The 19,216-nt window shown below is 39.3% G+C and overlaps 1 protein-coding gene across 1 annotated transcript; it reads left to right on the top strand.

Moving 5' to 3' along the window:
- Window positions 1-2,026: 2,026 nt before the first annotated feature.
- LOC139475850 (uncharacterized) lies at window positions 2,027-13,323 on the top strand. The gene is made up of 12 exons (XM_071259054.1): window positions 2,027-2,143; window positions 3,985-4,125; window positions 4,763-4,991; window positions 5,830-5,924; window positions 6,260-6,357; window positions 7,456-7,644; window positions 7,906-8,053; window positions 8,597-8,739; window positions 9,059-9,347; window positions 10,824-11,025; window positions 11,360-11,856; window positions 13,232-13,323. Exons 1-12 carry the CDS (start codon window positions 2,083-2,085, stop codon window positions 13,321-13,323), a joined length of 2,184 nt encoding a protein of 727 aa, XP_071115155.1. The 5' UTR covers window positions 2,027-2,082.
- Window positions 13,324-19,216: the final 5,893 nt, after the last annotated feature.

Consider the following 19,216-nt stretch of genomic DNA (forward strand, 5'->3'; position numbering starts at 1 on the left):
CTCCTGTCCTACGACTTGAAATCAGGGGAATTAACACATCGCATGTCACCTCAGGCCAACCATATTTTATTTATGTGTTTCTCATCTCGAACCTCAACGAGCAAGACAGCGGTCGGGCAAAACATACAAACAAAAGTAAAAAAATAAATCGACCAATCACTAATTGTATAACCTATTTTATGAAATGTTAAAGCTTAAAACACTTGGTTACAGCTCTTAAATCAATCTATGATGAACATCGAGCCGCTTTGCTTTGGAAACGAAGTTTTAATAAATATAGCTGAGGAAAGATCAAGCTGACCTGGCTTTTTTTAATATGCAACTGTAGGAGTATTTTCGTTATCACATCGGGGCATACATTTCCACAGAGGCAGGGACAATTGTGACAGGAAAACTTTTTTTATTATTTCACTTCGGAAGGAAAATTCAGTTCGGGCGGGAGGCGGGAAACACAGACAGTCTTACTCCTATTGTGAGGATCGTTGCACATGATTAAAGTTAGTGGTTTGCCTGGTCCGTACTCCATTATTTACTGACAGCTTTGATATAGCTGACTGCAGCTGTGTATAAACACATTTACATACTTCAGAATGATGTGCACGGAAGTCACTTGTGTGCGAGCAGTGGTGTATGCTACAGCCTGCACCCCCGTGCCAACAACACGCGCGACATGCCTTCAACACTGGTGTAGCACAAGGAGAGCGTATCACACCAGTGTTATTCATTATAACTCCCATGTTTCATTTCTGCATTGTCGCAACGCATTTGCTGCTTACAGGCGTGCGTCACATGTGCTTCAGATGGACTTCGTATCACCTAATATTCACACACTGATACACATCAGTTATCTACAAAGCGAATTTCGTTTTGTTTTATGATAAACCATATTGTGGTAGCCGTGTTATCATCTCATAGCCAAACTGGCTATTGTATACCAACTTCAGATGACGTCTTGTACAAGTAGTATTAAAAGGATATTTGGTATGAGCATTGAATGCCTATTGATAAGACAAACGTAAAAATCTTCGTTTATTAAATTTACTGACTGTTCACGACAGACTCAACCGGGTTCGAGTACTCTAGCTCGAATTGAATATTTCTAAGTCAACAGAATATCCATGTCTCACAACGGTTAATACTCTGGTAACTACTTCCATTGGTCTATATTGGATTTGGTGTCGTGATTTAACTATTGTGTCACGATTGATCGTCGCAGAACTATAAACACACACTCGGGTCTCAACATCGCTGGAATGATATTCACCGAAATTGGGATATACTTCGTTCGGATCCTTAAAAAGTAGTAATTCTGTATATGAGGGTTGAAGGAGAAAGGTTTCAGATATTTCTGAATAATTGTAATGAAGGATTTTGATAATTTTAAAGCGTTATATTTCCTATGTGTTTCTTATTACTTTTTTTCTATGGGTCATTGTTGAACAAATGGATTGTGATATCAGTTACACATGCAGATGTCAAATGTTCCATGCATAATACATCAATAAAAAAGTATTACACTGATACAATTTCATTTTGCAATTATGATATATTTTGTACAATTTCTTTTCAATTATTTATACATGCATAGTACAAGGTATAGTTACTCCGTAATTTCGCATTTTTTTCATAGCACGAACTCGCCGTTATTCGTGGATATACCATGTTGAACCGACCGTGTATTCTCAGGCGGGTTATGCTGGATATAATTTCACGCGTGCTCCCCCAACCCCTTACCCCCGAAGCCCGTGTCACCACGTGTGTAACACAAGATTTTCACGACCGTCTACCGAGCTGAGTGACCAATCAGCGACTCGGTTTACAATTCGAGGTATAAACGCATCACTCGTGGTTGAGACTGATAATGGACCTCCGTTCACATGTGTTTGGTCAGCCAGCTCACTCATGGTATTATTTCATTCACTTATAAACCCTTACCCTGACTGTAGTTACATCAGTATCCATGACATTGCCGCCAGAGTGAGGTGCCTTCTTAGCATTTTAGCGAATTGACAAAGTTTCCCTTTAAGGAGAAACTTTTCTTTTAAGAACAGTTATTTTTAAAGTGTATCTGCCTGCATTGCTATGCGCCAGTCTTTGTTCCTTGAAGCATTGTTCATCATTGGGCTGCTGGCCACCTGGGAAGGTAAGGGTTTCTTAAATATTTGACTATTTAGCATGTGGGGTACGTAGTGTGTCTGCTCTGCACCTGATGGTATTATTGTAGATTATTATTTATTCGTCGCGACATCATGCAAGATTGCATGTAGTTTTATGGATGGTGTAAGATGTCTGTTGTATGCTTTGCTTTGTATGAACTAAAATAGATGTATAATCATCATTACAAACACGCAGATAGCTTTCCTATTAGATGGGAACTTTCGCATATATTGCACTCATTATCCATTGTCCATTTAACTGTATCATCGTACTGACACAGGTAGTGGGTTAGGGTCGGATGCGGTCACGATGGGTCAAATTGTCAGAAACAAATTAGAGGCCTGGCAGATTATGTAGTATGCAGTATAAAACCACAATCTCTAGGACATGACCAACTGCAGCCTATATGCGAATGTGACGATCTTACTGGACAAACAATGTTCCAGTGTTTTAACAGAAGCTGGCATATCAACTGAAAGCGACTAGCTCAACAATCAAGCGAACGGGCCAGACACCAGGAAGCTTGTGGTGCAATAAATGCATTCGCATATCTAAAACTCAACAACAAGAAACGTGTTCATGAGGTGAAATGGGGTTTAACGACATGTATGCACACGTGTTTGTGATAACTTGTACTGGTCCTGACTTTCATAGTGCTAGCCAAATGAGCTACCATGCCGCAGTTTAACACGGATACTACATTCAAACACATTATACTCAATCCGATCCTACAATTAGCTTAACAATCTATTGTTTGGGAACTAGACGTTTATGTTATTGAAGGTCTGTTTATACTATGTTCATAATCTGTTCAAATGGCCTTTTTTGGTTTTGAAATATTTCTTATAATGAACCACTGAACACCGAACACTGTCTCCACTGTATTATATTATTTAAAACATTGATATTTCTCAATTCTTATTACAGAACGAGTATTCATCTAATTTCGTTTTGCTTTGAAACAATTGGTCTTGTAAGATAATGTTCTTTTAATTTTGTTTATAAGCTTGTATTATGATTTTAATTTTTCTTCGGTGTTTCTCAAACTCGAAAATATTAATAAGAAAATTAAAAGTGTTTTTACAGCAACGAAATAAAATGGCAACTCATACGTGATATCTTCCTGTAGGATCTAAGCGAACTGTCCACGAGTGTAAGCTGTATCAATCCAGGTTCCCAAACGTGGTTATCTAGACTCAAGTGGTATTGCTGTGTTTACTAGTCTTGTTATCACATTTATATCTATCACAGTTATCTAATAATTGATATACATGGCACGGACACAATTTAGCGGTCACATGACGATCGTGCACGTGATCAGAAGTTAGCTATAGTTAATGAATTTATCGATACCATTTTTGGCTGAGGATTTTCGTATTGAAAGAGGTGGAAACTTTAAATTTGTGTTTTATTCAATAAACGTGGAGCAAAGTTTTCGTCATATTGTCGCTCTAAATATACATTGAACAGTCATCGGGTTAGTTTAGTTTTATTAATAAAAAACCTGGTAGGAAGGTTGCCCATTGTGGGAGTATATACACGTGACATAAAGTGTGTTATTACTGCTTAATTGATTCGTGATATTCAATCTTTAGTGCGAGCAATATTCAGTTACATTAAGTTTACGCAGGTTATTCTTTCTTACGTCCAATTTAGATGCCGTGATGTTTAAGAATATCCAGATGAAAGTGTTGAAATACCTCAGAATTCATGAAACAGTTTTGATCGTTACATCCTGTCGATGTTTGATATCGCATCACAACAGTCCTTTTATTCACTTCACTTGTCTTTATATCCCACGTGTGTAAATGCCTCATTACATTGCAGCGTACGCCCTTGACTGCCCGGGGGGCGTGATACCGACAGGTCTGACCTTGGGTGTTAATGACGTCAGTGATGGACATGCCCTGTTCTGGTTGAACGTTGGCCGAGCCCGTTTCGGATACAAGCCAAACCATTACTACAAATGTAAGCTAAGCATTCACACCCACAAGTATACATTATACATGTTGAAAGAATAGCGTGCAGCATACACACCCACAAGTATACATTATATATGTTGAAAGAGTGCAATGTGGTATACAAACGCACAAGTATACATTCTATAAACTTCCAAAGAAGGATTCGCGTTGGAATTTCGGTACAGAACTAATGTCAATTGTTGTAAATCGAATTCCAATGTGTATCAGAAGGTCAAAATGGTTGCACAGTATGAGTGTCCTTGTATATGGTTTTGAGGTTTAACGTCCTGAAATGTTACTCACACTGTCCACTACCCGCCTTCTGTAATGGCTGTCTAATGGAAGCCTTATCAAGGCATAACAAGAACATGTTTTTTTGCCTCCTGAAGTGAACATTCCGTGACATAACTACCGACATGGACCTACCATAGCTCGTTTTGTGTCAAATTCGAATGACGTGACTCTCCCCATAGCCGTCCGTCATGTTACGCTCATCTGAGAGAAATCTTGTGCAAAACTACTGATAAAAGCAATGGCATAGCGAAGTTATGGTTCGTATTTATCATAATATAACTTTGATATGCTACACTAAATTTTTAGAGATTCAAACATACAGCTATGTATAGCTTTTCTTTTTGATTCAGTGGGCATCACGACTCTGGACACCGACTTTCCATTCAGCGAGGCCGTCTTGACCCTCCAGGAGGAGGACCCTTCACGTGGGTGTGGAACTGGTCACTTTAAGTTCGATACCCCCCACCTGTACCAATTCAAAGACTGCCAAGAAGTTCTGCTCACGAACAAGAAAAAACCTATGACTGAACTACCTCCCGTTATGTGGCGGGCGCCGGAATGTGGCTGTGTTCTTATAAAGTAAGATAATAACTGCATTCTCTTAAGAATATCATCATATGTAATCGCATTAGTTCAAAGGAGAAGATTTTGTGAATGTCAATTTCTTCATTGTGCGGATAAAAATTTCCCGGTTACATTTTTGCGCGTCAAAGGCACCGCAATTCGCTTTTGCAGAATTGCGTCCCTTGGGCACGATAGAAACCTATGACTGTGGGTTCGAATCCCTGTTCGCTCCGATTATGTTTCTTGGTTTGTCAGCATACCCGTGCTCGTGGATTTTACCAAAGTTGTAAAGGTCTGCGACCTGCATCACTTCGGGCTTTCCTCAAAACATTAAGCTGACATGCTCACTCTCGCACGTTAGTGTGGATAGACACACTCTCTGAGTATGTTCACCTTTTTGCGCGATTGGTAAATGAGTTAGGGAATTCTCTGAGACATTGCTTGTCTATATACGATAAACATGATGACACCCATAAAACATGGTTCTTTTATATGTATTTCAAAGTCCAATTTAAGTAACAATTCACGTCATTTTTTTGTCAAATATTCACTTGACACTGATCAGGTGGTTTGTACTCGCAATGTACCCACTCAGTTTTCAATCAATTTCAATCGATGATAACAAAACACACATACTTCTGAATCCAAGCCTGCATGTTCTTTCAGTAAAATAATCAAAATATAAACGACTAAAAATGAACATGAAAATAACTTTGTTTAATAAGTGTCCGAATGCGAAAGTGAACGTACTTTCAGGTTGTTTAGTTTATGTTAATAAGTGAAACAAGTTTTTTAAGGGGTGGACTTTCAAGAACCAAGAAGATTTTTAAGATGTTTCATATTTTGTTTTTAGTGCTACAGTTATAAGCAATGGAACGACATACTATATGGATCAGACACCTTCTGGCTTCCTCTCAAAGCGACTTTGCCCAAGACAGAATCTACATGGTAGGTCATCGACCTTAACAACATGACTATATAACTCCTATACTTCAGCATGGACGTACATGTCTTAGAACCATGACTGATTATTGCAAATTGGCGAAGTATGCAGTGAGGTTAGTGTAACTTCTATATGTCCTTGTAGTCCGTTTTAGCCGTTTTCAGCACTCATAAAAATGCCATCTTGACACCATATTGGAGTATAACGGGTTTCGCATTATGAGAATCAAGTTAACCTTGTTCCTCCTCAAGTACAGATAGGGTTATTTAAAACTTATTTAATTTGTCGATGGTTATGATACTGTCCATTATGAAGCAAATGATTTGTGTTTGTGCTTCAGTGTTCAGAACCAAATATACACGGTCAGTTAAGACAGAGCAACCCACCACGACCACAACTACAGCCAGTACAACACAGAAACCGCCACAGAAGAAAAAGGTGAGTTTACTTCTTTGTCAGAGGAGCCTTGCTAATGCATAGGAGCCTTACACAAAGCCACCATTGCACTACGATAAGGGGAGCTTCTTTACCCATAGGGGCCGTGGGGCAGCCTAGTGGTTAAAGTGTTCGTTCGTGATGCTGAAGACCCGGGTTCGATTCCCCACATGAGTACAATGTTTGAAGCACATTTCTACTGTCCCCCGCTGTGATATTGCTGGCATACTGCAAAAAGCTCCGAAAACCATAAACCATCGGTGTAACGATCTGTTGCCTCAACTAGTAGGCTATACTCGGTGTAACGATCTGATGCTTCAACAAGTAGGCTATACACATTGTAACGATCTGTTGCTTCAACTAGTAGGCTATACTCGGTGTAACGATCTGTTTCTTTAACTAGTTGGCTATACTCGGTGTAACGATCTGTTTCTTCAACTAGTTGGCTATACTCTGTGTAACGATCTGATGCTTCAACGAGTAGGCGGCTATACTCGGTGTAACGATCTGATGCTTCAACTAGTAGGCTATACTCGATGTAACGATCTGTTTCTTCAACTAGTTGGCTATACTCGGAGTAACGATCTGATGCTTCAACTAGTAGGCTATACTCGGTGTAACGATCTGATGCTTCAACTAGTAGGCTATACTCGGTGTAACGATCTGTTTCTTCAACTAGTTGGCTATACTCGGTGTAACGATCTGATGCTTCAACGAGTAGGCGGCTATACTCGGTGTAACGATCTGATGCTTCAACTAGTAGACTATCCAGTACATGTCCGTGATCTTGAGGAATATTTCCATCATTGCCATATTATTGACTTGTTTATGCACATGTGGTTTTGTCACACAATTATATTAAATATACGAATTTGTCCAACTGCGAATGGCTGAGATGAATGTCTCTTAATTCTTTGGACACACTTATGGATGTACGTTCGGCGGACTACCTTGCATTCCATTTCTCTCAAATAAAATATTTCTGTTGTGTCGGTATATTTCATCAGTACATTTCATCACCTGAGGATTACGACATGTAGTAATTATCTTAAATATCCAGAGAGAAAACAACCATGCAAAAAATGTCATTATTCTTTACAGTTAAGTCGTCCAGAGAGGATGGATTTATTGTGTCAGATCTCGCTCCATTTCAACGGCGCTGAGTTGTTGGCCAGGGAGGTTTTCCTTAGGAGAAGGCAGATAACGAGACTCAACCTAACTAGCCTAATGCGGACTGAACTGGCTCTTGACCAGCGCAAACTGGATATCCATGAATGTTGCAAGATCGTGGTAAGAAGATTGACGATCAAACGAAAACAGCGATTTCACAATAGATTGAGACCGGGACAATATTGTAAATTTGATCAGAGAAAAATCCTAGATAAGACAAATATTCCATTTATGCAATAACAGACATATATTTCGCATATTCGAATAATGTCAACGTGACATGCTGCTATGCAAGTCAGCCATCATCAGACCAAACACGGACAAAAGTCTTGAACACCGCATTGTCTCAGTTCAACATCTATCAATGTTTTTTTCTTTCAGAGCACGACCAAGAAGACGCGGTGCTTTGACGACATGCGACGTCGTCGTATCGACCGGTACTGTAGAACGGGACACCCAGACGTCCCCTTTACCGCCAGACGGGATGTTTTCATGAGGGAAAAAGAGGAGAGATGTTGCTGGAGACTTGGTATGTTGCGGATGAAGTTCTTTAATAGCCTCTGGTCCCACGTAGGAAAATATCGGATTTTGATATTAGTACAATGTCTTTTCAATGATATTTGTGTGGGTTAGACACAACTATATTATCAGTGACTTCATAAACCCAATACTCTGGTTTAAAGATTTAATGTGTTGACGAAATGTCGAAACAGTAACTTGTTCGCAAAGATAATTCCGAGACCCCTAAATCCTGGTGTGTCCTTTCGCTTATAAATTTATACGACCCATGAAGGGTCCGGGTTAGAATAGGCCTCAGCAATCCATGCTTGTCGTAAAAGGCGACTATGCTTGTCGTAAGAGGCGGCTAACGGTTTCGGGTGGTCAGGCTCGCTGACTTGGTGAATGCATGTCATCGTATCCCATTGCGTGGATCGATGCTCATGATGTCAATCACTGGATTGTCTGGTTCAGACTCGATAACTTACAGACCGTCGTCATATAGCAATAATATTGCTGAGTCCAATATCCATACTGTACATGAAAATACTCACTATCGTATTCACGTCCACAGGCGAACCACGTTATCAGTGCTTTGCCCACAATTCGATTTTCAAGACGGTGAGGGGAAAAAACTCCGTGGATTATTCTTTTGACGAGATGGATCCCGTCAACGACATCGGGGACTATCCTTCAGAAATACGAGAAGTAGAAATGGTAATTATACATACCTCATGAACGATTTTGTATCGTGAGGCTGTCGGTGTTTATTTTGATTAATGTATTGAGACAATACATCTAGAGATCGTGCAGCAAGACGGTAAAAGGCAGTCGGTGTAAGGAGTAAAGGAAATTTACACAGAGATTACATTTCTAAAATCTATTCAGTGTACATGCACGTAACAAATTATCTCATTTAAGTTTATTATGTTCTGGCGTTTATCTGAAATTAAATAATCTTGACAAACATAATATCTCGATGGAATTTCATTTATTAGCCTGAGAACATCCTCATGAATATATATTCTTCGCACAGCAACACAACACTGACTACTTTGTTGATGATGCTACACAAGACGTTGTAATTAGAGGGCGTGAAACTGTCACCTACACCATGTCTACTGGACCGTCATCGTCTACGACAATGGCTACAACAACATCTGAGGCACGTGACAAAGGTACTTCAAAGACACACACCACCAGGAAGTCTGACCAGGCGGAGTCATCCACATACAGCAGCGTTTTGAGCGACGTTCCACGTCGGCAAGCTATCGACGTTAAAACGCCGGTTGCTGCGATATCTGCGGTGGACGCGGAGCTAGATGGTAATTAATGTGATATATGTCTTTGACCCACATTAGAAACGTAATGGTGTTTTCTTTGTCGAAACTCACCTTCCAGGTACATTTATAATGCACCAGATTCCATTCACCAAATGTGTGAGGGAGTGAGTTTGGTTTTACGCCACTTTTAGCAATATTCCAGCAATATCAAGGCTGGGGATACCAGATATGGGCTTCAAGCATTGTACCCATGTCGGGAATCGAACCCGGGTGTTCGGCGTAACGAGCTGACGCTTTAACCACTAGGCTACCAAGTGAATGTTCATGTCGCTATTACCCCGGTCAATTGATCATTCTTCCATGATATTGAAAAATGCTTGATTTTATATTGGTTAAAAAGAGGTATCCTTTTACCTCCTGATGCCTCGTTTAAATGAAGCCTTTTCATACAAAAAATGCATATGAAAACATCGATCTTTCGACAGCCTACGCATCGATGCATACAACAGTGGAAGTCAAAACCTTAAGATTATTGTATACGTTCGATATAAGAACGACAGCTTATCAAATATGATAATATCTATATTAGAACACATCCAGTTAAGTAACACACACACTTACTCAGGGCCACATAATCATCGATCGCAAATGTGAGCAGTCTCTCTCATATCGTCGTCTGCAGCCAACAGTTAACGGCAGTGATCGCCATACTTCAGGGTGTTTTCTGTTGGCAATGGGTGTGACAGTAGGCACGTTTTACAACAATACTTCCCCGGGTTGAAATGTTGAACATAAATGAAGACCGAGCTTGTCCTCTTGGTTCATACAGTTTGTAAATAACACTGTCGTCGTGAACAACTATTTTAGCAGCAATGGACAATGACGAGTAACCTAGTTTAGCCAGGATGAAGTTCTGGGTAGAGATATGTAGTCATTCGTAATATGTATTACTTTTGGGAAGATATGTCAAACAAACTATTACATAAGTACAACTTCAATATAAATCTACTCTTGTTATTTGTTGGAGGCATAAATTTGTTCAGCATTTATTTCTCTTTACTTGACTTATTTGAGTCCAAGGAGTGCAAATAGGACATGTTGCAATGAAATTAAAATTTTGAAGCGTTATTTGACAACTTCTATTTGAAACAAATATGTGTTCCGAACTGCATTTTTGAACTAGTCAATACTATGAGTATTTTAATCTTGAACTTCTGTAATATTTATTGCATTTAGAAGTACGTGTGACCTCATTTTGGAATGTTCTAATATAGCAGACCTACGCGTTCCAAGACAACACCGTTTTCGAAGCGATCTTGCGCATCATGGTGCGCACTCGATTTTCTTGTGATAAAGCTAAGACAGGCCTAAAAGTATAAAATAACTTGCCCGATAGTGTCATTTCTCTCAATGTCTATGACGTAGTGTAGGGAATGAGACAGATTTACTTTCAGGAACTCAACATTACAGTTCAATATTGAATTTTGGTGATGTTTATGATTATGTTCATAATTTCAGCCTTAAGAAAACGGAAGCGGAAGCTGGATCTGAAGCTCACCTGTTGTAGACATGGAAAAGATGCTGGCGAAGTCTTCGAAGTTGAGACAGGACTTTATAACCACTGCCGTCATCAGTGGAAGATATACCGGAGGAGCCTGAAGACTGGGAAGAACATGTGTATGAACAAGTTCATGGAATGTTGTGTCGACGAGGCTGGCATGTAAGTATTTTAACGAACTTCAATTGCGTTTAAAATTTGGATTATGATTAAAATACAAACCTAAAGACCTAAAGTAAAAAAGAGGATGAACAACATGAACGGATTTTTTTTTATTGCGTGACTACAAATTTACGGAAAATAGAAAGGTAAAATAGTGGACTTTTGATAACGTTAGTTCAAAAGAATGTACGAAGAATCTCGAAATTAATCAAGAGTAGAAAGTAACCCCAAAAGCCACTATTAGAATATATTTTTTTGATTAACTTCGATATAATCGAAGGTATTATGTTGTTCTGAACTGAAATAGCTGAATCACAATACTCTCTTATTTCAGACGCAAAAACCATGATGTCACAATTTCTAAAACATTCTATTTTGATATTCGCATTCCTTCAAACCATGTTACCCATTCAACCAATATTAGACACTCGAGAAATATTGAAAGTAAATTGTTCCATACCATGCAGGATCTAATTCAGCAAGTGAAAAAATACAAAATGAAAGAAATGCCGCACCTAAACAATAACGTATTAACAATTTCACCCATTTTAATTTCTACCAATATTTCCAAAATGCCCGCAAAACAGAAACCCCCAGATCGACAGAAAAACATTGTAAGAGATAATGTCTCCGATATTGACGTAGATGTATATAAAACTATTGAAACCAACATGATCCCAACCTTTAATCATGAAACCAAGGTCAGTCCCTCATTCACTCGTTACACCATGGTCACACCCGACAGCACACCCGACAGCACACCCGACAGGATTATCATTCAACCAATGGTCACTGATAACCAGAGTAACCAAGAAATGCAACACATTCTAGGTATGAAAACAGTCGTAAATTTGCTTGCGAGTATATTCATCATTGTTAGTTTATTTTTATCATTGCTTAAATATAGATCGCCTAAACCTTCATACCTAATACCTAAATAGTTATTTTGTACATGCCAAAGTCACTTTTATGTTTGTCCTATGAAGAAACTAAATTGGAATTGGTCTTCGACAAAAGCTGTTGAAATTTTGGTGCCACATTTAAGTGTGGACATCCGGGAAACTCTCAGATTCTATCTAGCTCTCCTCGAATGCTCGTACCCGGGGAGATGCCCTCACATTCAGATGATGGTTTGTCTGTTCTGGATTCGATCTAGTTTTTTTATTCAGAAACTCTGCCCTGTTTTCCTATACTTACTCTGCGGTATATTAACATGGTAACGAATACATATTTTGATAATGCTATGAGATTTGATGTCAGCACATTTACTCCCTTCATAACGATGGCGAATGGATTTTGAAATATATCATGTATATACCTTCCCATAATAGAATCTAACAACAAAAGGCTCATTGAAGGATATATTGTCATATATTGATATTACCCTTTTCGTTCTATCTCTAACTGCGGGGATGGTGTAGCCTAGTGGGTAAAGCGTTCAGTTCGATAACTCACATGGGAACAACGTGTGAAGCCCATTTCTGGTGTCCCCTGTCGTGATATTGCTGGAATATTGCTAAAGAGGCGTAAAACCTTACTCTCTCACTATCTCTAACTAACATTTGCTTATACTAACATATTTTGCATGCGGCATCTACTGGGATTAAATATGGAAATTACACATTCTTTGTGTAATTCAACTTTCTATCAGTATTTATAAAATAAATAACAGTTGATTTACAGGAGAGAATAAAATCTCAGTTAGGAAATTCTCATTGAGTATTGCTAACGCAAATGAGAAAGACTGACACAAGTCAAGTTACACAAGTAAAGAACGATATGTTGACGCTCCATTTCAATACATATATATTGTCATTTTTGTATCTGCTATCACCAACTACCATCTGTAACCTACTATGCTTCTATGAATATATTATTATGCGTTAGACTTTGAGATGAACAGTTACTTCAATAGTTACAAATCCAAATAATTTAACATTTAACATTTTAATGAAAACAGTTATAATGTACTATTATAAGGCTATCAATTTTATTAAATGACATAAATAACACTGACACTGAACAGTTAACAGGAACAAGGAAATAATTCTAATAATCTTTGCAGACAGTGAAATTCTAAGGCTGAATAAATATTTGATTTCATCAAGTATAACAATAATATTTCTTGTAAGACTCTTTATCAGGTGTGTTCCACGTTACGATTTCCCAAAAGTTCAAGATTTAATATAGTACGGTTCAATTACAGATCCTCAACACAAGCAGCCCCGACGCACATTTCGTATCGCGGCCATCCGATTGCGCAGGTTGCGCAAGCGACACCGACGAGATTACTACTGAGCCTAGGAACAGAGGCGGGTAAATCCACACCGCCAGGTCAAGATCCTCCCTTGAGAGAGAAATCGAAAGGACCCAACCAACCAACTGGATCCACCCCTACCACATACAGAAAATCGACTTCCAACCCAAAAGCAACATCCATCCTTCCATCCATCAAATCATATTCAACACGTGCTCCGGAACTGACGTCACCTTCATCATCTTTCATACCGGAAGCTGTTACCCGAAAGGTTAAGGTAGTGAGGGTTGAAGAACTTGATGAAAGCAATGGCGATGATGTTGAATCTGAGGACGCTGACCAAGACGACGATGGCACAAAGAAAGAGAACAAAGACGAAGACGATAAAGAAAAAGAAAGTGACAGACGTGAATCAGAAAAGGATCTGACTTTAAATGTTTCAAAGAATCTCAAAAGAAGGCGTGGATTGCGGAGATCACGTAAACAGACACCTATGTTACGGTCGCTAGAAAAACAGATAAGTGGATCCAGGCGTAACGTTAGAAAATCAAACACTGATTTTAACTCCAAGTCAAGGAAAAGCATGAAACAGAGGCGAAGACACAGGAGAAAGCGACCACATCGTTCTCACTTCAAGAAATAAGAATATATTCATCCATAGTTTTTCATATTCAAGATCGTGTTTCCGAGAGACCATGGACGGTCGAATCCATACAAACAAACGGAGATTCATTATTATTCTTATAGAATAACTTATTCGTGGAACACCATATAGAATCATGGATCCGCCTCATCGTGTTATTTCATACTTGATGTACGTTGTGTTCTTGAAATCTTTAATTTAGTCAACACGGGCAGAGGGTAGCATAGTGGGTAAATTGTGAAGCGTCATTTACTCTCTTGCCCCTCCATCGATTTATGTCATGATAGTTCAAGAGATTTCAATAGACACACTTACTGATGAGTACTCATCGTGATCTCCATGCACCCATCAAGAAATGAACGATCTCCTCATTGACATTGTGAAGAAGGCCATCTGGTTCCACACTGCTGTTTCAGTGCTTGGGCCTTCTAGTATGCATGACCCCTTGTGAAATTGAAGTGAAGTGAATGTTTTTCAATGTATGAACGAGTCTTGTGTGTGTGTATATATATTTTTGATAAAGTACAGTTTGTTATTTATTTTTTCAATAAAATTGTTTGAGCATCCTTTGTTTGAGGCACATTGATATACTATTCCGGTTTGCTCTCTGCGAAGGCAGAAAACGTCATCACCGTGTGACAATAGATGTGATGTATTATTGAAATATTTCAACATATGAAACAATATTTACAGACTAACACGTAAATAAACATCTTGCACAACTGAATTTTCACAGATTACATCTCTTTTCAAAATAACATTTGGATCAATTAACCTAGCGCCTATAACGAACTGACGGATATAACGAACTTATTTTTTGGTCCCGGCTATTTGCTGTTTATGTGCTGTATATATGCTTATAACGAACTGCGGTTACAACAAACTGAATTAGTGGTCCCTTTGACTTCGTTATAACCGTAGTTTACTGTATTTGATTGTAAATAATTGAGTCCGGGTAAGACAGTCCCTTGAGAATCGATCCATGAAAATGAAATACGGACACATAAAAGCAAAGCAAAGTTTTTTTTCTCACAGGACAGCTGTGCCCGTAAACAAAAACATGTCTTTGTCGAAAAGATGAATGTCGAAAGATGTCATTAATATTTAATTAATGACTGATTATTTAGGTTCGTGACGCTGAAATCAATCACACAGTCAACAGCCCTTATTGATTCTTATACGTATGTGACAATGGATGTCTTGCTGGCTTCAGGCAGTTTGGACCCCATGAGACTTTACGTGGACAAGTTAAAGTCCAATGCCGTCAAGAAGAAGCTTGCGGTCTGCAATGACGCATTTGTTTCGTTGGGCACGTTTGTTCAGAGACGTTCTTTCAAAAATGCCTGATGTCATCAACAAGAGCAGTTTGTGGCTTGTAATCCTACTATACTCGGATTGTGATACAGGGTTGGCGATTGATATTCACGCGGCTAGCATGGAGAATTGTAGGCCATTGGACATAACGAGAAATACTTTTCTTGATCCTGAAAACGTTTTTCTAACCCTGCAGACGTGGAACTACTTCTCCTGCTGCGGCCTGTGCACCTATCAAGAGGGTTGCCATTACTTTCGGTGGGAAAGCCAAAATCGTACATGCTCTCTTCTGAGTAGCAACACAAAGCATGATGTCTTAAAATGTTCGGTAAGAATATTGCGATCAGTTTCAAAAATTGGTGCCATCCTAATTAAATTCCTATTGAATAAGGATGGGTCTACACCTGAACAAATTGCCACGTTATCAGATTCTGGTTCTGGCTGCAAATATTATTCTCCATTGTGCAATAAGCAATACAATGTCAGTAAGGGATACAAATATGTACCCTGTTTTTATATTCCCGTGTTTGTTCAGGAGAACACTTGACTTGCCTTTGCATGTATTCATGATGGGCGCCACAGGTGGGAAAGGATGCTTTCATCTTTTCGCGAACACCTGGTATATTCACTATTTGATATTGACTCATAAGCACATGATTATGATAATTTTATTATCGGAATAGTACAACGGGCTTTGCTTTTGTCACTTTTATTTACATGTTTTGGATAAAGTTTAGCTCCCCGGCATTCGTAATCATTTACTTTCCCCTAAGCGGCTTGTGCCAGTTACAAGACCACTGATATATTATATCGGTAATATAACCTGTCTGCAAAGAAAACATTTATATCATATCATCGTAACAAGTGAGGTGTTGGATCCAGTAGTGGTTGGTGCCCTCAGTCTTTTTCTTGTTTCTGTTAATATGAATTGGAATTTCTGCTGGTATTGGCAAAATCAAAACAAGGGGATTTGGATACACACTTAAACGTAAGCTTCGGGTAAATCGATGATCTGGTATCATTCAATGATGATCAAATAAGCAGTTCCCTTCCACTTATTTACCCATCTATACTAGAAAATATATTAGACAAATAAAACCGCTTCAACTGTTTCATGTTTAGATCGATGTATAAGTGGGGATAGAGTATGCAATAGAGTGTGGCTAGAGGAATGACTTCCAGTTGTTAACTTTCCGTAACGGTTTATTTCGAATAATGTTACAGCAGACCCAGGCTTTGGTGCCTACATTTCATAACATCTCTAATTGATTGAGTATATTTTCAAAACTGTATCTATAGTGAGTGAGTGAACTGGCTTTTAACGTCGCTTTGAAGTTATATAACAGTGTATCAGCTTGATGTGGGAGGAAAGCCCGAAGTGATGCAGGTCTTAGACGTTTACCACTTTGGTGAGACCCACTAGCACGAATATGGTGCTGACAAACCCAGACATATAATTGTGGCGAACCGGGACTCCAACCCACAACCATAGGTTTCTGGCGTGCCCAAGGGATGCAACATTACACAACGAATTGTGGCGCCTTATACGACTTGGCCACCCGTGCCATAATTTGATTATTGCCATCGTATATCTCACTAATCAAGATTGGTGACTCTTGCTTTTAGGTGTACTTGTTTCGAGGACTCATCACATTCTGTCCAAAATAGTCCTGTAGGGTAATCTCGGCGTTGTTGTTATTGACTTAAATTCATGAATGTTTCAAATGATTTAAAATGTCTCCTATAAATATTTCAAAATAGTATGTGCAGGCAGAGGGTGGAAAATGCTCTTTTTCGAAAAGGAATAGGGAAAGCAAATAACCCTGGAAACTATATATTTTATACAACTTTATTTTCGGGCAAGGATGAGAAACAATTAAGCTTCGTTGTGAGATTGCGAATATATTCATATATTGGCATTTTACCGAATATATTTCATATAATTTAGCTTCAGTGAATACGTTCAATGACTGGTTCAAATATGTTCCCAAAGTGCGTTTTATTGAATGTATCTTTTGTTTTAGTACCCGGGAAACCATGGGTGTCTCATGAGTCCATGTGGGTATCGGAAGGTGTATGTACCAGTGGAGGGTGCGCATGGCTACATGTGTCTCAAAGGTAATGGGCGAATTTCGACAATGTTGATTCAGTAATTAGATCCATAAATGGATAGTTCAGACCATCATTGGTCAATCAATAGTGGCCGAGAAATTATAGATAAGAAACAATGTTTCTCTGCTTCGGTTAAAAAACAGTTGCCATCATAAAAAAATCTGGGGATTTAAATGGGTTGAGTGTCAGTGATTTGAGTAATCCACAGAGGCACCCGTGAAGATCCGGGGTAGAATAGGTCTTCAACAGCCCATGCTTGCCATAAAAGGTGAATATGCTTGTCGTAAGAGGCGACTAGCGGGATCGGGTGGTCAGACTGGCTGACTTGGTTGATGCATGTCACCGATCCCAATCGCGTTGGTCGATGCTCATGATATCAATCACTGGATTGTCTGGTCCAGACTCGAGTATTTACAGACCGCCGTCATATAGCTGGAATATTGCTGGGTGCGGCGTAAAACAACAGCCAAACCAAAACCAAAACCAAACATCATCCACAGAGGCAAGTTCGTCATCGTTTCATAATTTATGTAGTGATTATTAGAACCTGTGAGTGTATGGTACCATATCAGTTACATGAGACAATCGAGAACGAATATCGAAATTCACACGAAGAGTGTGTGTCCCGGAAACATAGACTTTGTAAGGTTTCCAAAGTAGTAATTTAGACAAGTTAGACAATAGTCAATCAACACTCGGGCTCATTAAGCCACTTACAATTGGATATTACATCGGTGCAACATCGTTAAAATGACATATTCAATGCGTTATACAACTGCAAATCTGATAATCGTTATAATGAAAAAAACCAACCCTTAAAATAACAATCTTTCTCATTAGAATGCCAGTAATAGATATTTGATGTGACCACAGCAAGTACGACATTTTGAAATGTTTTTAATGCGTTCAATGTAAAGCAAATAACATTTTTAGCGAAAAGGGATTTTACGGTCAAACCTTCAATCTGTAGTTAACGAGGGTAGTTGGCTTTTTCATGGAGCACTGGGTAGAAATAGATCGCTTCTCAATGATTTAAACGCAAATGAACAAAACCAGCAATCACGCCGTCAGTGAGCGATGTCATAAGATGTAAGATGTATGATCGCTTCTCAATAATTTAAACGCAAATGAAGAATACCAGCAATCACGCCGTCAGTGAGCGATGTCATAAGATGTAAGATGTAAGATGTAATGACGTAAGATTTATTCGGCCGTAGTGATACAGCTGCAGGTTAGTAAATAATCCAACTGCCTTTCCAGCTTGAACAGCCCATTGGTTAAAGCGTTTGCTCGCCGAGCCGAAGGCCTGGGTTCCAGTCCCCACATGGACACTATCTGTGAAGCCCATTTTTGTGTGTTTTTGCTGGAATATTGCTAAAAGAGGCGTTAAACTTTTCTCCCTCTTACTCACCCACTCCAGCTGGAACTGACCTCGGCTCCCCCTGTAATTCTGAAGAGGACTGTGGTGGCGGACTTCACTGGGTGTGCACCGATGGGAGATGTCGCTGCCAACTGGGCTACCTTCACTCCAAGTCTCATCGCCACTGCCAGAGAGGTGAGCCAGATGCAAATCCATGAGTAGGGGCCAACGCTTCTGAGGACAGGTCTTAGTTAAGATTTAAAAACTTTTTTCAGTAGATATGCTGGGGGGGGGGGGGGGGCGGTAGGGGGGGGCGGTAGGGGGGGGCGGTAGGGGGGGGGCATTTGAAAACATATAGAGGGCAAATTTCGCGCAACAGTGATCACAATGATGTTAAATATATTATTGGACTTGGCCATGTGTTCCGGTGTTTGTTCAAGTTTACATTTGTCCTGCCTTATCATGTGTTTGTGACGGATGGCTCAACGCTCAGGATATCGCCCCC

The sequence above is a fragment of the Haliotis cracherodii genome, unplaced genomic scaffold (assembly GCF_022045235.1).
Source record: "Haliotis cracherodii isolate W230 unplaced genomic scaffold, xgHalCrac1.p SCAF_3, whole genome shotgun sequence".
Classification (NCBI taxonomy): domain Eukaryota; kingdom Metazoa; phylum Mollusca; class Gastropoda; order Lepetellida; family Haliotidae; genus Haliotis; species Haliotis cracherodii.

Bases quoted from the DNA above. Each gene is read 5' to 3' on its own strand.
- LOC139475850 (XM_071259054.1), top strand. From the start codon at position 2,083: ATGCGCCAGTCTTTGTTCCTTGAAGCATTGTTCATCATTGGGCTGCTG. The intron at 2,144-3,984 runs GTAAGGGTTTCT...ATTACATTGCAG, and splicing joins GCTGCTGGCCACCTGGGAAG to CGTACGCCCTTGACTGCCCG. The intron at 4,126-4,762 runs GTAAGCTAAGCA...TTTTTGATTCAG, and splicing joins GCCAAACCATTACTACAAAT to TGGGCATCACGACTCTGGAC.